Below are 19,680 nucleotides of genomic sequence, written 5' to 3'. Positions count from 1 at the left end.
CAAAGGATCCTGACCAAGAGAGACACTTACCTCAAAGGATCTAATTGAAAATGTGCATTTTTTTACTTAGTTAAATTTGTTATTGCTTATCGTTATACAAAATTATGCAATTATGAAATATGCTCAATTGTATTTTAATTACTACAATATGATGAAATATGTATTTATGTGATTGAATAAAGTAATATTGAACAATTTTCTCTGTTGGGAGATATAAGGGGTCAGAATCGTTTGAGTTGTTTTTTGTGACAAAAAATATGAATTTGAAAAACTCTAAAAAAATGTCTATTGGGAGTTGTAAGGGGCCAGAATCCTTTCAGATTCTATCTTAAAGTGGGGGACATTTTATTGGGAGTCATAAGAGGCCAAAATTCATTGAAATTATGTTTGGGACTAGAAAAATCTGATATGAATTATTCTATGATATAAATCTCCACTTTAATTATATAATCAATATTATTAAGTAAATCTGGATAACTGATATGCTTTTATTATCCTGCTAAGTACAATGATTTATTATATAACTTTTAATCGCATTTAAATATTCTGAAGTATGCTTGATAAAAAGAAATATTTAAAATTTAAGATTGTCGTTTGTGAACTACTGAATTGTTGTAGCTCACTATTATTTTATTTCAAATTTTTAGTATCTGGAAAAAGGAAGGAGCTTGTTGATTAGTAGTTCAAGATCTGATTAGAGTTGATAGGTATTTCTTTTATTTATTTTTATATATTCATGACTGGTTAATTATTTAGTTTTGTAGTTTCTTTTTGTATCCTTGTACTGTAATATAAATTCATTATAATCAAATAAAAAAAATATTATGGATGAGTTTATTTTTAATGCTTGAATATTTTTGTAGCTATGTACTATATTTATTTAATTAAAATGAATATTAGAAGAGATTCTGAAATATTCCAAAGCTAGATCTTGAGATTTACCTGATGCAGCCTAATAAGATAGGACCTGTTAAGATCGGGTTGTGTTGTAACAAGTTTTCATGGTATCAACACAATAATTTTGAAAATTAAATCATAAAATAGAGTTATATGAATTGATATGTATGTCAAGTGTGATAGTTTTGAGTCTATGTGGATGTTCATTATTTCTTTATGTGCATGTATGTTTAGTTACATATTTCGTACGACTATGGATCCACCAAACCAAGATATAATAGATGGGCAGAGTGCTAGTCAAGCAGCTCATATATATAGTATGGCTTCGATAGTTAGTTCTGATACAATTTCATAGTTTGTTAATTTTGATAGCTTAGATGATTGGAAAAGCACATAATAGAGTTTCTGTTGTTAGATCTGATGATACAAACATATATTTTCAAATATTTTTGTGATTGACATCTCTAAGGTTTGAGGGCGTTGTTGATCCCAGAGCAGCAGATGACTGGTTAAGGAGACCAGAGATGATATCTGACCAGTGTTCCAATCTCTCTTTTCCTTCACACAATGTTTGTCTTAATGAATATGCCTATGCTAGTTCCCACATATAAACTCCTCTTCTCCTCTCACATTTCATATCTAAAGATAGTGAAATCAAAGATTAATATTGAGGCATATGAGTTTAATTCTAACTATGCACATAAGGATCTCAAAGAGACTAAAGATCTTTCACGGCCTTTCAATACACATCTTGAGCATAGTTGATTACATGATCACTTCATCCTCAATGTGCTTCTCATCATGCAACCTATGTTAAGATATTTAAACTCTCTTGTTCGAAAAAATTTACGGACGCTTATAAAACACATTAATGATGCGGCGGCCCGACGACAGGCGGCGGCCGGTGGTCCGGCGGCATTTGTTATAATCAAAATTAAGTTGCTAAATCTTCAAGTTCATATATCTTTTATTGTTTCATGATAAAAAACCTAAATTGACATTGATATGACGAAGGCTCAAATTAACTTTATATCATAATAGCAATATCTAATTGATATAACTAATTATAATTTCTAAACATTAATAATGTAATTAGTGAAACAAAAGAATATATATAATTAATTACAAAACTAGTGAAGCTCTTGAAGCTTCCTCTAAATATATATAATATTATTATCTTTTTGGCAACATTAAAAGCCGTTGCCAAAGTGTGGTAAACAAAGAAGTTAACATAATCAAATGGCATTAAATATTTAGATTAACATGCCTAGCTCAAAATACAAATATAGACTTCATTTGTACCGGCTTTCTTACTAGAAACAGCTTTATAGTAAAATAATTTTAATTTTTATACTAAAAATTATTTTGAGAAGCACTAAGAAAGCCGTCCCAAACGAGGTCATATGCGTCGTTTGGAACTGCTTTCTTTCTGCTTCTTAAAGCATTAAAGCAACTTTTTTGTACTAGAAAAATGCTTTAAGAAGCATAAAGAAAATCGTTCCAAATAAAACCAATCTTCAAAGAATGACTCTGCAAAAATATCAGTAATCTATAAATAACAAATAAATAAATTCAATGCCAACATCACTTTTACAGACACAATTCCTAATAAATCTTAAGACATTTGATACCATATTCTTTTAGTTTAATCTTCTTTGTTGAGTAACTTTTTTTCTTAGTTTGAAACAGTTTTTGTTTTTTGTTTTTTTTTTTCAAAAAAAAAAAACTAAGAAATTACTTTAAAAGATAATAAGAAATTTATTCCAAACAAATTATTAGATCAAATATAAGGACGTTTATTAAGTCAACGTAAGAATATAAAAAAATAAATAGTTATTTATTCTATGGTTTACCAACTTAGTTTATGTTGCTGTCATTTCTTTTTCAAGTTATTTTTGGAGCTAAATGACTTAATTAATCACTTATTAATTTTGATTTCAGAGTATATTTTATGTTAGTTAAGAGCAATCAATGGCATGTACATGTAATGAGTAGAGAAAGAGAGTTGATCTCTCAGTTGTTACAGGCCAGCACCAATGCAAAATCCATCAGTCAACTGCACTCTTTCCTTCTCCGCTGTGGTCTTCTTACGGCTGCTGATTGCTTCTTTGCTACTCGCTTAGTCTCCTCCTATGCCAAGTTCACGACCTCTACACTTGCACGCAACTTATTCGATGAAATATCCCAACCAAACTCTTTCCTTTGGAATGCCGTGCTTCGTTCCCACTGCCGAGCGCAGCAATGGGTTGAAACACTTCGCCTTCTCCGACGCATGGCTGCCAAGCCCTCTGACCTGGATGCATTCACACTACCTATTGCTCTCAAGGCCTGTGCGGCGCTATCTGAACTCCGCCATGGCCGGTCCATCCATGCTGTAGCTATCAAAAAAGATTTCTACCATTCCGATATGTATGTCGCAGCAGCACTTGTAGAGATGTATGCCAAGTGCAGTGAGATGGGTGATTCAATTCGGGTTTTTGAGGGATTAACGGAATCAGACGTTGTTGTTTGGACTGCAGTGGTCTCTGGATACCAGCAGAATGGTGATGCCGAGAAAGCAATAGCATTCTTTTCCAGAATGTTGGTTGAAAAGCACGCCATTCCTGATCCTGTGACTATAATAAGTGTGATTTCTGCATTAGGGCAGCTGGGAGATCGTCACGGAGGAAGATGCTGTCATGGATTTCTACTTAGGATGGGTTTTTTTCTTGATATATCTTTGATGAATTCAATTTTAAACTTTTATTCAAAGATGGGAGAAGTTACTCTTGCAAGGAAGCTGTTTGAGACAATGCCTGAGACAGATGTGATCAGCTGGAGTTGCATGATATCTTGTTATGCTCATAATGGTGAACCCATTGCTGCATTGAGGGTATATAAAAGGATGATTGAAAAGGGATTGCAGCCCAATTCTGTTACAATGGTTGGTGCTCTGCAGGCATGCTCTTTGTCTTGTGATCTTCCTCAAGGAAGGAAACTCCATGAATTGGCCATTCAAAAGGGTTTTGAATTAGATAAATCAGTTGCTACATCACTGATAGATATGTACATGAACTGTTCGTGTCACGAGGAAGCGCTTAGTATGTTCTATCGGTTGCCGAAAAGGGATGCCGTTACATGGGCAGCGACCATTGATGGCTGTGCTAAGAATGGATTTGCTAATGAGTCCTTAAAACTTTTCAAGGCCATGCTTTTTGATGAAGTGTGTCCTGATGCTGTAACAATGGTAAAGGTTCTCATGGCATGCTCACGTTTGGCAGTCCTATCTCAGGCTCTTTGCTTGCATGGATACTTGGTTAGATCTGGTTTCAGCTATAAAGTTTATGTAACTTCTGCACTTGTGGACTTATATTCCAAATGTGGCAGCTTAGAAGATGCTGTAAGGGTTTTTGAAGCCAGTTTTGAAAAAGATGTAGTGCTCTGGAGCTCAATGATTGCAGGTTATGGTATTAATGGCCTTGGCTACAAGGCCATAGAAACGTTTGAATATATGGTTGAATCTTATACCAGACCTAACAGCATTACCTTTATTTCAGTCTTATCTGCTTGCAGTCATAATGGTATGTTGGAAGAAGGCCGAAGGATATTTGGCAACATGGTCAATGGTTATGGCGTCACACCTGACTCCAAACATTACTGTATTATGGTTGATCTACTTGCTCGAACTGGAGAATTGCGTGAGGCTTTGAACCTTATTGAAGAAATGCCAATGCCGACTGGCCCTCACGTTTGGTGTGCATTGCTTTCTGGTTGCAGGTCACACCAAGATATTGAAATGGGGGATTTGGTAGCTCAAAGATTACTTGCGGTTGATCCTTCCTATCCTGGATACTATAATCTGATGGCTAATCTGTATGCTTCTGGTGGTAAATGGAATCATGTGGAAGCAGTTAAGAGATTTATCAAAGAAAGAGGACTGAGGAAAATACCAGGATATAGCACAGTCGAGATTGGCAGTGAAATTCACGATTACCTTGCGGGGGAGAAGATACATCAACAACGGGAGCATTCTTATGACTTGTTTAAGGAGAATAGAAGTAAATATGAGAGAGAATGTTATGTTTCTGTTAATGAGGTACATACTGATAAAGAAGGCTTACTATAAGATTGTTTGTAGGTTTTCGTACTATGATGGAAGATGAAGGGGGTGTTTGGTATCGGATTTGTCCGTCGTTTTTAGTAGGATTTAGCGTAAATCCAGCCAAACGCAATCCGCGCCGCTGTAAATCCGGCAAATCTGTAAATCCAGGATTTACGGATTTATGGCATGAATCTGGTAAATCCTTCTAAATCCTAATCACATTTCTATTCAGATTTAACACGACTTACAGTTGCGGAACTTCTTCTCACAGCGCCCTTGTAATCTGTTGCCCAACAACTTCTCTGAATGTAACATGATTTAAAATTTGTCATACCAAATATTTTTCAGGATTTATGAGCCTAGGATTTAGTAGATTTACTAAATCCGGATTTACAGGATTTAGTAAATCCTACTAAAATTGAATCCAATCCTATACCAAACACCTCCGAAATTTCGCTCAGTTGGTAGCTTTGTCTTTGATCAGAAAGGTTGTTTGTGCCTTTGTGGTATGTGTTTATTTCATGATGTGGGCCATATTAATGATCAGGCGAAGTTCGTTTTTTAAGATGAATTACGGTGTAACAGCCAGAACAAAGAACCAAAACCAGTTGGGAAGCAGAGAAGCAATAAAACAGTAACTTCAAAATAACAAGCATATTTTCTGGTAGGTTTCTCCCCAGGTTACAAAAGCATATATATTAAGATAACTAACTTTACCCTAATGGGCTAAAAAGGACTACAGGGAAAGATGACTAGATCTCCTGGTTGGAACACTTCATATCGGCGCTGAGCTTCCGCAATTTGTTTATACTTCAAATTAGATTCCTCCAGTGTGGTGTTAACTTCATTCAAGACATCTGAAAACTGAGTGGACGACTGGGCAGCTTCTGTACTGCGGCACTTAGGTAGTACTACAAGGTCTAAGCGATGATTAGACATCTTTGCATACACAATGTTGAAAGGGCACTTTGTGGTAGATCGATTGGGCATCAAATTGAATGCGAATTAAGCTTGTCCGAGCAACTCAACCCATTGTTTAGGATGTTGTTGAATGAGGCAGCTGAGCATACTGCCAAGAGTGCAGTTAACGACTTCAGTTTGGCCATCAGTTTATGAGTGGTGAGCTGAACTCAACTTAAAATCTGTTTTTAGTATCTTCCAAAGTTCTCGCCAAAAGCAGCTGACAAACTTCACATCTCTGTCAAAGGTGATACTACGCGGCAAACTATGGAGCCGAATGATTTCTTTGAAAAAAAGATGATAAATATTATGTACATCAAATGTTTTCTTACAAGGCACAAAGGGAGTCATCTTCGAAAACTTGTCCACTATTACCCTGATAGAATATGAACCTTTTTTAGTTCTTGAAAGTCCCAAAACAAAATCAATACTCAAATCCTCTCAAATTGAATCGGGAATGGATAAAGGCATGTACAAATTGGATGATTGAACATTACCTTTATATGTTTGACAGATCAAACATCTTTCCACAAAACGAGAGTCGTCACGCCGCATATGAGGCCAAAAGAAACATGATTGAAGTTGAGAAAAAAGTTTTAGCTCTATTAGTGTGTGCAACTAAGCGTCCGAAATGTATTTCTTTGATTAAAAACTAGCACCAAGATGATTGGGGAGTGCACAAACAATTTCCTTTGAACAAGAAGCCGTGTCTAAAAGAGTAGTCATTGAATGGACTACCATTTGTGCAATGTTCCCATGGAACTGCAAAATTTGAATCGAAATTTTATAACATTTTGATTTCCTGTAGGCCTGTTACCTCTGTTTGCAGTTGTGTGAGCAATGCAACCCTCCGACTAAGAGCATCAGCAACATGGTTTAGCTTGTCGGTCTTGTGTCGCAACACAAAGCTAAACTTCTGTGGGAAGAAAACTTGTCTAGCATGCATTCGGTTGACAATTTTCTGTGCGTTAAGGTACTGGAGAGCTTGGTGATCTCTGTATAGGACAAAGTCTTGGTGAAGGAGGTAATGTTCTCATTTTTGTCTGCTTTAACAACCGCATATAACTCCTATTCGTATACAGACCACTTTTGGCTAGTTATGTTGAGGTTTTCATTAAAAAACTCAATGGGGCGATCATCTTGGGGCAAAACAGCATTGATGCTGGCAAGCAAAAGCATCTATGTCCATAGTGAAAGGTTTGTCAAAGTTTGGTGAGGCTAAAACAAGAGCCGAGCTTATGACCAATTAATTGTATCAAAACTGCCTTGTTGGCTGGAAGACAAATTGAAAGAACTTGGTTTTAAACACTACGTAATTGGCACAATGACAACGCTAAAGCCCCAAATGAATATTCGATAGAAGTTTTCTAAACCGTGAAAACTCCTAACATCAAAACGGGATTTTGGAACAAGCCATTCCATGATGGTGGAGACCTCAGAATTTTTATTGCGTCCTCCTACCTGACGTAGAGATACGTCCTCCCACCGCCAAAAAACTCGTTTTTTGCTAGGTATTATTTGATAATAACGAGGAATATCATCATGTGAAGACCAATACCGAGTTATACCGAGCTGTACCGAGCAATACCGATCAATACAAAAAAATACCGAGTTCTTTCTAGGAAAAACTAGTTATTTTTTTGTATTGCACGGTATTGTTCGGTATAACTCGGTATTGGTCTTCACATGATGATATTCCTCGTTATTGTTTGGTATTGCTCGGTATTTGCTCGGTATTTCTCGTTTTTTAGCGCGAATTTAGCTCTGGGAGGACGTATCTCTACGTCAGGTGGGAGGACGCAATAAAAATTCGGAGACCTCACGAGGGTCCATCTGCACTCCTTGAGAGAGAATAAAGCCCAGGAAAGATACTTTATAAATATCAATTTCACACTCGGATAGATTTAGATAGAATTTGTGGTGTCGAAGTGTTTGAAAAATTTGAGTGAGATGTTGGATGTGATCTTCGAAAGATGAACTAAAAAGTAAGATATCATCAAAATATGATACACATAATTTTTCAAAAAAAAAAAAAAAAAAGTTTTAACACCTCAATCATAAGCCTAAAAAATGTGGAAGTCAAATGGCACAACCTTCCACTCATAGACCCCTTCTTTGGTTGAATGTCATTTTTCATTCATCACATAGTTATATACGGATCTGATGATAGCCGCTCCTCGAGTCGAGTTTTGAAAACATGGCAACTCCTACTTTGTCAAAGCAAATCAGAGATATTGGGAATTGGAAAATAATACTTGACTGTGGTTTTGTTTATGGCTATGCTATTTGCTATCTATACAATGCATTGTATATTGGATGATGTGACACCTTATCATTCACATTCAACGTCCGCACGTAATAATTTCTCCTGTCAATGAAATTAACTCCACAAGTGGTATATCTGTCGTGGCATTTTTCTATCAGATCTTATTATAATTTTTGTCTTTTTTTATTTTAGGATGTTACCAATCCAGTCAATGCTCTTCCCCAACAAAATTCCATTAAAAATTTCTCATCTTAGGGATTTTTTAGGATTTTGAAAGAAGGATTTTACAATTTTTACACAGAAGAAATATAAGTATTTGTTTAGTAAATATAAAATTGTAAATTTTTATTTAAAAACTCAATGGGGCGATCATCTTGGGGCAAAACAGCATCAATGCTAGCAGCAAAAGCATCTATGTCCATAGTGAAAGGTTTGTCGAAGTTTTGAAAGGCTAAAACAAGGGCCGAGCTTATGACCAATTAATTGTATCAAAACTGCCTTGTTGGCTGGAAGACAAATTGAAAGAACTTAGTTTTAAACACTACGTAATTGGCACCATGATAACGCTAAAGCCCCAAATGAATCTTCGATAGAAGTTTTCTAAGCCGTGAAAAATCCTAGCATCAAAAAGGGATTTTGGAACAAGCCATTCCATGATGGTGGAGACCTCACGAGGGTCCATCTGCACTCCTCGAGAGAGAATAAAGCCCCAGGAAAGATACTTTATAAATATCAATTTCACACTTGGATAGATTTAGATAGAATTTGTGGTTTCTAAGTGTTTGAAAATTTTGAGTGAGATGTTGGATGTGATCTTCGAAAGATGAACTAAAAAGTAAGATATCATCAAAATAGGATACACATAATTTTTCAAAAAAAAAAAAAAGTTTTTACACCTCAATCATAAGCCTAAAAAAGGTGGAAGGAAGTCAAAATAGACCCCTTCTTTGGTCTTTAATGTCATTTTTCATTCATCCCTTAGTCGTATACGGATCTGATGATAGCCGCTCATCGAGTCGAGTTTTGAAAACATGGCAACTCCTACTTTGTCAAACAAATCAGAGATCATGGGAATTGGAAAACGGTACTTGACTATAATGTAGCTAATGCCTCTAATATCTATACAATGCATTCTATATTGGGTGATGTGACATCTTATCATTCGCATTTTGACACATTCAACGTCCGCACGTAATAATTTCTCCTGTCAATAACACTAACTCCACAAGTGGTATATCTGTCGTGGCATTTTTCTATCAGATCTTATTATAATTTTTGTCTCTTTTTTATTTTAGGATGCTACCAATCCAATCGATTCTCTTCCCCAACAAAATCCCATTAAAAATTTCTCATCTTAGTGATTTTTTAGGTTTTTGAAAGAAGGATTTTACAATTTTGACACAGAAAAAATATAAGTATTTGTTTAGTAGATATAAAATTGTAAACATCAGATATATAAATTAAATAATTGTAAATGCTATTCATGAACCTTACCATTATTTGATAAAAATTGTTGTTTGTTTGCTTCAAAATAACCACAAACTTTTTGGTATCTTAAAGTACAAGCAGCTAGCCGTGATTCAAACTTTATTTGTGACATGCTTTGACTATTATTTTTTCACTAATTAAAAAAAAAATTACTAAAACATTAAATTTAAAAAACAGTAAAAAAACTATTCCCAAGTAAAGCCTCAGTTTTCCTTTCGAGATTCGATCAATGCTAGGATTTCTTATCATCAGGAATATGAAAATTTTCGTAATAAGGGGATTTCAGACGTTAAACGGGATGCTTTTTTAAAAACACTATTCAACAGCAAAAAAATATTTCTTCCGCATAACTTCCTTTGACAATAATTTGAGAAATTTTATTAAGTTCATATAATATTCATAAAATTTGTTGTGAAAAATAATAGTACACGGACTTCCTCAATATAATACACCGAATAAGATTTCCAATTTTATCACCTAAACACCCAAAAAAAAAAAAAAAAAACTAAACACAAAAAATAAAAAAAACAAAAAAAAAAAAAAAAGAGGACCTGCACAGCTTCCCTGAAGCAAGGAAGAAAAACAAACAAAACTTCAGATTTGAATTCCTAAGTGGAAAAAAGTAAAACATGTAGAGAGATGAAAGAGCAAATTTCAATTGTCCAGCACCCTGCACCAATATAGTAACATCTGAGCTTCAATATCAAGCTATTTACAGAATGTAGCCAAAGCATGGCTGTAAGATCGACTATTCATGGAGGCATCTATAATCCCTGGGAGGCTTCCTCTTGCTGGAGCTCTTCAAAATCCTGCCATTCAAGGATACTTGGTGAGATACAAAATTTGCACATTACTACCAATAGAACCAAAATTCTTACTCTAGTTAGGCTTTCGTTTAGGACGGCTTTTTTATTGTTTCTTAAAGCAATTTTTTAGTACAAATTTATTTGTATTAGAAAGTTGCTTTAAGAATCACCAAAAAAGCTATCCCAAACGAAACTTTAGGGACGGTTTTTTTACTGCTTCTTAAAGCAGCTTTCTAGTAAAAAATTAAAATATTTGTACTACAAAGCTATTTTAAGAAGCGGGAAGAAAGCCGTGCCAAAAGAAGCTTTAATGTTACTAAATCTAAAAAGCATAAATTAAATAGATGCAAACCCAATTCCACTAAAGAATTCTAGTTCCACTAATTGAGTCCAATGCCCTGCCCAGCACAGATTTCCAGGGAACAATACAATTTGTATTCCAGATTGAGTGCCCTGACATATTCAACATGAATAACTAACAGTACTAATATACCTTCAGAATGGAACATGTAAAGACAATTATTCAATGTCCTTAACTTCAGCTTCGATATCGACGATTGTTGCAGTAGAGGTCCCTGTGAAGTTTTATTTCATTCATTAGGTCCATCAGGCAAACCTTGAATATATGTGACATGGAAGTAAACTAGGATGTGATTAAAACTTTTTTAAGAAACAATGCATGCCTTGTTCAGAGCGAGAGAAGGATCCATTGAATACTTGTTCAGGTGCTGCAGATCGATTGGAAGAAAACCTAGTGGATTCTCTCTCAAATTTGTCACCTTGCACTGCAAAAGCATTAAAATTAAGTAAGCTGCTCCAAATTGTTGACTTCACATCTTTGCGAGTGCCACAATTATGATAGGAAACACTTGTAGATCTTAGATATTCCCTATCAATCCTTGGAAAACAGCGAGAATTCTCCACAAAAATCCACACAAAGTCAGGAAAACAGTAGATAACTTGTTTTATTTGATGAAATAGAAACAGAAAATACCAAGAATTGATCCTCTATTCAAGAGGAGGATACATCTCTCCCAAATCTCTAGACGTTGCTAGAGCCCAAAGAAAACCTATGAGATCCCAAATTTCAGCCAAAAATTCAAGATGCCCTAACCCTAGGAAAACAAACTATTTAATGCATACAAATCAAAAAGAAATCCCTAAACAGTCCCAACATTCAAATTTCCCCCCTAACTCCCTCAAAAATCCTTCAAACGCCTGTGCATGCGTTCAGTGCGTACAGGAGGCGGAAGTGTCCGCCTCTGTTCGCGTAAGCCGGTCCCCTCGGACCGGTCAAACAAAGTACTACAGATTAAAGATGATCTCGAGTTAAGTATCTTCTTGTAAGTTAAAGATAAACTTATTTTTATGAACTACATTACAAGTCTGGTGAAGAACTACCCTCGTTCATATAGTTTGCGTAATCAAGCACCGCATTTTAATAGACTTTACAGAATCTTTACCCATTTGGCTTATTTAGTTTTGAAGGCTTCAAATTCAAACTGTTCGCACCTGAAAAAGGTTGGGTACAATATGGGCAGAACTGCACACCATCCTTCAATGAAGATCTGCAACCAAGTTGCTAGGAGTCAGTGCCCGCTGGCTACCAGAAAGCAAACCACATAAAATATGTAGCTAGTATAAGATAGAATAAATTGATTCTTCTTACTTAAATATCTGGAAGTTATTTCCACAATTGGGACACTGCAGATACAAGTTCACGTAGAAGATTAGCTGCCTAATATACTGCAATACACTTGTTGATTTAACTTAAAAGCAGATGGTTTGTTATAACTACAACAGGTTACACAATATGCTTTTCTACGTTTTAATCATATAATTATGCATAAAAAAAAGACATCCATTTAGATAATCTTACATTGCTTTGTATTATATCTCTTCCAGCAAACCAGAAGAAAGCTCCTAAACCCACAATAGGAAGCAGAAATGCTAGGAGCTGTAGATAAAACATTATGGCCAAGGAGGTGTTAGCAATAGTTTGAGAATTTACAGCTTGAAAGTTCAAAAAATAAACACAAGAAGATAATAAGAAAGACATGCTACCCATCCTAACTACTGACTATTACTGGTACCTGTAATAGTATTGTTGAGCCAACCAAGAACAATCGACGCAAAAATGAATTGCAATGAAAAGAGTACGATAGACAATTGAATAATATGAAAAGATGGTTTCTTCAAAGGGAATCACTCCTAAAGTTCATATAATTCGTTCTAAGAATACATTTTTATACCTTGATTTCTGCTTAATCAACAAATAGCTGATTACTTTAATGGCTCTCTAGGATTTAACAGGTAAGGGAACAGAAATTACCATAAGAAAGTTAAGGCTCTTTAAAATGAATCTCATTATCATCATTAAAATTATCCCAATTATTATGAATAATCAGTAACCATTTATTTTTTATTGAGAGCAATTCAAGTTATTAAATATTTTTTGCACAAATATTTATGAGCAACTTCTATTAATTTTACTTCTGCTTCTGGTCTATCATTTCCTCCCTAATCCTACTACTTTTTATTTCGTCTGCCTGTTAATTGGTGTCTCTTTAATCCATCGATGTGCATATTCAAATCATACAAGTCTTTCTTTCGTCATCTTATCTTCAATAGGAGCTACTCTGATAATCCATCTCATAAGCATGTCTTGATATATACTCATAATTTTTCCATGCATCAATCTTAGCATCTCATTTCTACACAATTAACTTTACCATGATGAATTCATACAACAAATTCTAACTATCATTTAATAAAATTTGCCTATAAGTCCTCATTACATTATATTTTATGCATAGTGCCCCTCTTAAGGCACTTCTTCATTTTAACCACATGGCCTTTAACTCTAGAAATTTTATCTTAAATCTATATCTTCTCTTTCATATACTATATCCGAGACTCTTAATCCTATCACACTTAGGTATCACTTGACTTTCTAGTAATATTGACTCATAATTATAAATTACATGTAAATTAAAATTGCATATAATATTCTCAATCTTACTCCTACAAATCAAAAGTCATTTATCCCACAAACATTTCCTCCTTTATCTTAACTTTACAATTATTTCAATAGAAGTATTACCAATCAGACTAACATCATCTACAAATAATATAATTCAATGCCACTTCAAATATTCTTTGCAAGTATTTTTATAAAATATACAAAAAGATACCAATTTTACATTAAAACCATGAGGTAATCTTATTATCATTGTCAACTCTTTGGTCCCTCCATAACTGCTACTAATTTTATTAATGCTTCTAATTATTTTAAGATACCCTTGATATAGCTTTTTCCTCCTAATGCACATCAAATAAGTTCTCATGATGCTCAGTCATATACCAACTTACGATTAATTAAGAAAAACTTCGAAAATCTTTTTTCTTTTCCTCTTTCACTATTTTTCATTGATTGACTTATCATTAAAAAAAAAACTCCATGGGAAATCTTGCTGGAATAAAATTAAATTGATTCTCAAAGTCAACATAACTAGTAGTGAATAAATAGCATGTCCAATTTAGCAGCATTCCTTCTGGAGAGAACTTCAATTTTAACAACAGGAATCACATCACATGTATAGTAGGTCATGCTTCTATAGACTCTATAGCCTTTGGCTCAATTGAACCATTTGCCTTGTGACAGGACTAAGTGAAATGAGTCTACAAATAGAGATTTAGGCTAAGATAACAACAAAGATAGCAAAATAAACTTCATAAAACATTAAGAACAACGAGAAAATTTAAATTATTAGATCATGTGATAGCAAGAAACTAACAAGTAAAAGCTAAACAATAAAAATAGGTGAATCAATTTAGACTAGCTAATATGGGTTAGCACAAGTCCAACATTTAATCATGCATTATTTACTTTGACATACTTCTTCTATAACAAAATGATCTTCCAATCTACAAATACAACAATATCAAGAGGGTTATGTTTAATGAGCTTTTTTAATATCTATCATTCACAACTTATCCTATTGTTTGGCAAACAAATTGATGATTTACAATTGTTGAATTCCTTTATAGACTTTACCCCTTTAACAGGTGCAATCACAATTGATGGCTAATTCCATCATTTCCCCATTGCTATTTTTCAACAGAGCAATATCTACTTCTTCCCCGCCAATCTCCAAAAAATTTACCTTAGCCATAGGATATCATAAAGACGGGTGGTCGTGGAGGAAAATCTTTTTCTATATGTTTTCATAGTGGATGAATTATTCATCCTTCACATTGCCATTGGTATAAATATGATTATCTGATGCAGACATCGGTACGAATATGTTTTCATAGTGGATGAATTATTCATCCTTCACATTGCCATTGGTATAAATATGATTATCTGATGCGGACATCGGTACGAAGATTTGGCGCATCTATCACAGGCGGCGGCGTAAATCGACGGGCATTATTTAAATTTTCATTTATGTATTATTTTCTGAATTTTAGCTCTTGTTTTATGTATTTTCCTATTTTACCCCTAGGATAGTTTATGTGAGTGCCTTGGCCCAAGGGGCATTTTTGTAATTTTGATTTTCTCATGTTATGGCTTATATATAAGGCCTTAATCTATTGTAATGGGATGGTTGATTAATATAAAAAAAATTGTTTCCACACTTGTGTTTTTCTTGTGATAAATCCAGATTTCTTTCAGTTTTTGCAAGGAACAATTTCAGATTTTGGAGAGGAGATCCTCTCCATAGCAAAGCTGGCGTTTTCGTTCTACATCATTATCCTTCCATTATTCAGCATGCCATTTGATCCTTGGATGCTACTATTGGTTCTCCTACTTCCACCACCTCCTCTAGATCTATTACTTTTTATAAGAAGGATTATGATTGCCTAATTCAACAATCTTAGATATTCATGTATGTTTCTCATGACATTTCTACCTCTAGTTTTGTTATTGTTGGTTCATTTAGTGCATCATGGAGACTAGATTCAGGTGCATCCTCATATATGAGGAATAATCAACAATTCTCTTCCTTAACACATCTCCTTTGTCACCAAGTATTGTTATAGATGGATCCCATTATCATGTCTCAGGGAAAGGCTTTGTATCCAAGTCTTTAGCTTTCTTTTTAAAATATTTTACATACTTTCAAATTTCCTATTAATTTACTTTCTATGCATTGCTTTGCCAAAACTCCTATCCACTCGATAAAACCATCTCTTTATATTTTTAAGATCTTAGTTCAAGTAAGATAATTGGTAGAAGTGTTGAAGCTAATGGAGTATACTACTAAACACACGCAAGCTCCTATGCTCTTCCTTCTAGCATCAATCCCCATCAAGAGCCTTGTCATCCATCCACCACCACATCGAATTCTACAGTCCACTTTTATCTCTTCTCCTAAAATTGAATGTGGTACTTGTGAACAAGGTAAACATTATTGAATGTCGTTATCCTCTTATATGTCACCTCATATTTCTTTTAAACAGGTTTGTTCTTATATCAAAGATTTAAGTCATGTTTTAATCCCCTTGGGTTTAGATATTATCATCTTTTCCTAATGATCATTCTTGTGTTATATGGATATATCAGCTCAAACGCATGTCAAAACTAGTGTATTTCAAACTTTTTCTTTTCAAGAAAAAAAAAAGTTCTTTTTTTTATGAATTAAAACTTTTTGCACTTAAAAATAATGATATTTCCCAAGCATCTTGATTAAGTTCAATCAACTTTGGCTGAAAGCCTTGAACTGTTAAGCTTAAAACTAAGCATGTCAAATTCAACGAACAAGACCCGTAGAAATTTTACTATATTATTTTTAAAAAAGACCAAAAATATAAACCATTGCCTTGCTGCATCCTACCATGTTGACATATGTTTCCTAAGAAAATAGAAAAGTGCTTGCATCACACTCTTCTATGACCTCCTAGAATGATTCTCAAAAGCCATTGATTAGATGGATAATTTAAATTGGATGCCTTTTACGCATATGCAAAGGAGTTGTATTATGATAACTAAAATATTTACTCTTCATCAAAATAAGTTTAGGGGTTGAACATGTTCAAGTGTTCAAGTTAGCGGTTTTCATGGGTCTTAACCATTTTAGTTAAGTTCATGCAATGTTTGAGAGTAGGGTTTTACGCATATGCAAAGGAGTTGTATTATGATAACTAAAATATTTACTCTTCATCAAAATAAGTTTAGGGGTTGAACATGTTCAAGTGTTCAAGTTAGCGGTTTTCATGGGTCTTAACCATTTTAGTTAAGTTCATGCAATGTTTGAGAGTAGGGGACTCCCACATGGCATCTTAATGCGCAAAACTTTATAATGTTGAAAATTTTTCATTTAAGGGAGAATGATCATAGATGTGGACAACTCTCACATGAATGGTAATAGATGGTTAGTTTCATATAAGAGTAGAGATTAATCTGAATTTTTTAAGTTAAATAAGAAATGAATTCCGAATTGAGTGGTAGCGGCCCTAATATTTGAACCCCAGTGTACCATCCTCCTAATATTTGGAGAGGTTGAAGAACCAATAACAGGCAAGGTGTTCATGTAACACAACGAAATTCACATAGGTGCATGATAGGCTAACAAACACAACTTTTTAGTAGAATTTTTGTAAAAATAGGTCACTCAAAGGTAAAAAAAAAGATCACACCACCAACAAAAACCTACACAAGTGCCAAGCAATCATAATTAATCAACACAAGGAGATTGAACAAGACTAAAAATCTATGGAAAATTTTAGAATCTAAATAATGAAACAGTTTACCCAAATTGAGACAAGAGCATCCAAAAGCCAACCAAGCTGCCCAGTGACTGTGAGATATGTGAGTCCAGCCGCCAAGACAAGATTTCCCAAGACCCTTGAGCTGTTACTCTTATCCCATCCACCATCATCGGAATTAAAGCCCTGTTTGGCCCTAACCACAAACAGGTTCTCCTTCCGCCCGATTACCTTCCCGATCCCATCTTTATCAAATCCCTTTCCAAGGAACACGCTTATCTCCAGTGGTGACCTTGAGAGACATCCATTTCTAGACAAAAATCCAATCTTTAAAAAGAGAAGAGATAAACCTCAGCTATATTGTTAATGATCTCTCAAGAAATTCTAATAGGAATAAATTTACTCCCAAATATTTTTCTTTTAAAATTTTAAGTCAATTTCGTGAATCACATTTGTTGCATCCTAGAATATTCACGACGGTAGAGAGTGATTATAGTTAGGGTCTTTAGCTTTTGTACAAATATCCAATACACAAACAGATAAGAGAGTATTATTAAAGAGTTTATAAGAAGATGCCATAATTTTTTACGTGAATTCCTCTGAAAAAGAGAAAAATCACGGGGCCTGATCCATTTTGAATAAATCAACTAGTGTTTGCAATTGATTATAAATGAGCCCCTCCTTAGGAGGAATGTCTCGGCTTCGTTGTAGCAAATACAGCATATAGAGTGCATTATATGGTGGGAGTTTTGAAAAATCAGTGTTGATAGGTTCATTTTGGCGGAAGAACAAATAGTTGGCGAGCGAAGTAGGTCGGAAGGATCGTAGTTGGCGATGGTGGTTGGAAGGATTGTAGTCGGGGGCGACAGAGGTCGGGAGGACTGTACTTGGGCGATGATGGTCGGGACGTAGTCGGTGAGCAATGAAGTTAAAATGACTGTAGTCGACGAGCGACAGTGGTCGAAAAGAACTCGCAGTGGTGATCAGCGAACGGGCGGAAGTCCGGCGGTGGGTTGGGAAGAACTTCGATGGTGTTCGATTGAATGAGTGGAAGTCCTCTGTGGCCGGGAAGAACTATGGAAGTGGTCAATGAACGGGTGGAAGTCTGTGTTTGTGTCGACAAACGGGTGTAAGTTCGCTCGTGGCCGGGAAGAACTCTGAAGGTGCCGACGAATGGGTGGAAGTTGTTGGTTTATGCGATGAACGAGTGGAAGTCTAACGGTGGCCAGGAAGAACTCCGGCGGTGGTCGATGAACGGGTCGAAACTCCGGCGGTGGTCGACAAACAGGCGGAACTCCTGAGATGGTTGACGAACGAGCGGAAGTCCGATAGTGATCGACAAACATGTAGAAGTCTGGCGGTGGTTGGCGACGAGGAAACTCCTAAATTCTTCCATTCTCTTCTCCTTTATTCCTCCCTTCTCATGAGAAGAATGGAGGTTTATTTATAGTTTTTTGAGAGTACATGATTTGAAAATATGGGAGCATCAAGGTCAAGATGAGAGTGATTTGCATGGACGACTCGATATGATCCCTTAATCAAGAACCATTTACCAGGCATTTGAATGTCTTAATGATATCAAAACTTGCTGATATGTGCTCATTGGATTGTCTCTGTCGAAGCCGCTTGATTCGACCATAAGCATGCCCATATTAGATGATTATTTGGTTATCTAATCAATTCTTTAAATCCTTCAAATATACTTTGGACCCTCGATTTTGGCTCGTTTGGGCTCGGATTTGAATAGTCTTGGTGTCGTTGAGTTTGTCTTTTTGAGGGCAATCAATTTGACTATAAGTTCTAGAAATTGGAGATCAGATTAACCCATTCTAATTTTGTATGTCTCAATCTCATATATTTACGACAGTTTTATGCTTGACAAGATAAATTTCTAATTATATATATATATATATATATATATATATAAAATATATATAGTATATATATATAATAGAAGTAAAGAATTTATAAGACTTTATAATATCAACATTCGCATTAAAAAAAAAATTAGAACAATAAAATCTAAATTTTTTTTGTTATGTATCTAAGGAATCATCTCATTAACAGAACAAACTCAAACTACATTTTGTTCATATCAGGCCATCACAAACTATCTTTTTCAACTTTCATTTAAAAAATAAAAAAAATCTAACCATTGAATAAACCCTTCACAATTTATCCACCAGACTTCTGATCAGGTATTTTCCATTTCTCCTTCCATGCCCATCCGGGACGGATTTCTCTTCAGCTTCCTTCACTTATCCAAGTCTAGAAACCGTCCCATTGATAAACTCTACATAGATATCCCTACACTCCAATCTCTCCATATTTTCCATTATCCCGCCCTTATGCTCGTCCAGGATGACTTCTCTTCAACTTCTCCTCCATTTCCCTAGTCCTAACTAAGTAAAAAAGGAGCTTTCTTAGGCTTCGGTAGCTCCGCCCGCTAATTCCCTTTCACTTAAGCGGAG

The 19,680-nt window shown here is 35.0% G+C and overlaps 2 protein-coding genes across 6 annotated transcripts; one reads left to right on the top strand and one right to left on the bottom strand.

The window, feature by feature from the left end:
• The first annotated feature begins 2,733 nt into the window (after nucleotides 1-2,733).
• Nucleotides 2,734-5,328, top strand: LOC110106479 (putative pentatricopeptide repeat-containing protein At3g01580). 2 transcript variants are annotated; one of them, XM_028694467.1, is made up of 2 exons: nucleotides 2,734-4,574; nucleotides 4,654-4,828. In XM_028694467.1, exons 1-2 carry the CDS (start codon nucleotides 2,849-2,851, stop codon nucleotides 4,686-4,688), a joined length of 1,761 nt encoding a protein of 586 aa, XP_028550300.1. In that variant the 5' UTR covers nucleotides 2,734-2,848; the 3' UTR covers nucleotides 4,689-4,828. The 2 variants fall into 2 exon arrangements, with proteins under 2 accessions (XP_028550300.1, XP_028550299.1); XM_028694466.1 differs by having other exon boundaries at nucleotides 2,736-4,337; nucleotides 4,434-5,328.
• A 4,942-nt stretch (nucleotides 5,329-10,270) lies between these two features.
• On the bottom strand, nucleotides 10,271-17,536 carry LOC110106475 (the record flags this gene model as incomplete). 4 transcript variants are annotated; one of them, XR_003700584.1, is given in 8 exon segments in its annotated part: nucleotides 10,271-10,501; nucleotides 10,851-10,896; nucleotides 10,992-11,073; nucleotides 11,182-11,283; nucleotides 12,011-12,066; nucleotides 12,168-12,202; nucleotides 12,378-12,455; nucleotides 17,255-17,536. XR_003700584.1 is itself a non-coding variant. In XM_020836403.2 (7 exon segments), coding segments are annotated over 6 exon segments (609 nt in total), but the record flags the coding sequence as incomplete, so codon positions are not given.
• Nucleotides 17,537-19,680: the final 2,144 nt, after the last annotated feature.

This window comes from Dendrobium catenatum, unplaced genomic scaffold, assembly GCF_001605985.2.
Source record: "Dendrobium catenatum unplaced genomic scaffold, ASM160598v2 fragScaff_scaffold_488, whole genome shotgun sequence".
NCBI lineage: Eukaryota > Viridiplantae > Streptophyta > Magnoliopsida > Asparagales > Orchidaceae > Dendrobium > Dendrobium catenatum.
This window is presented reverse-complemented; position numbering and strand designations above follow the sequence as displayed.

Bases quoted from the DNA above. Each gene is read 5' to 3' on its own strand.
- LOC110106479 (XM_028694466.1), top strand. From the start codon at position 2,849: ATGTTAGTTAAGAGCAATCAATGGCATGTACATGTAATGAGTAGAGAA. The intron at 4,338-4,433 runs GTTATGGTATTA...CCTTTATTTCAG, and splicing joins CTGGAGCTCAATGATTGCAG to TCTTATCTGCTTGCAGTCAT.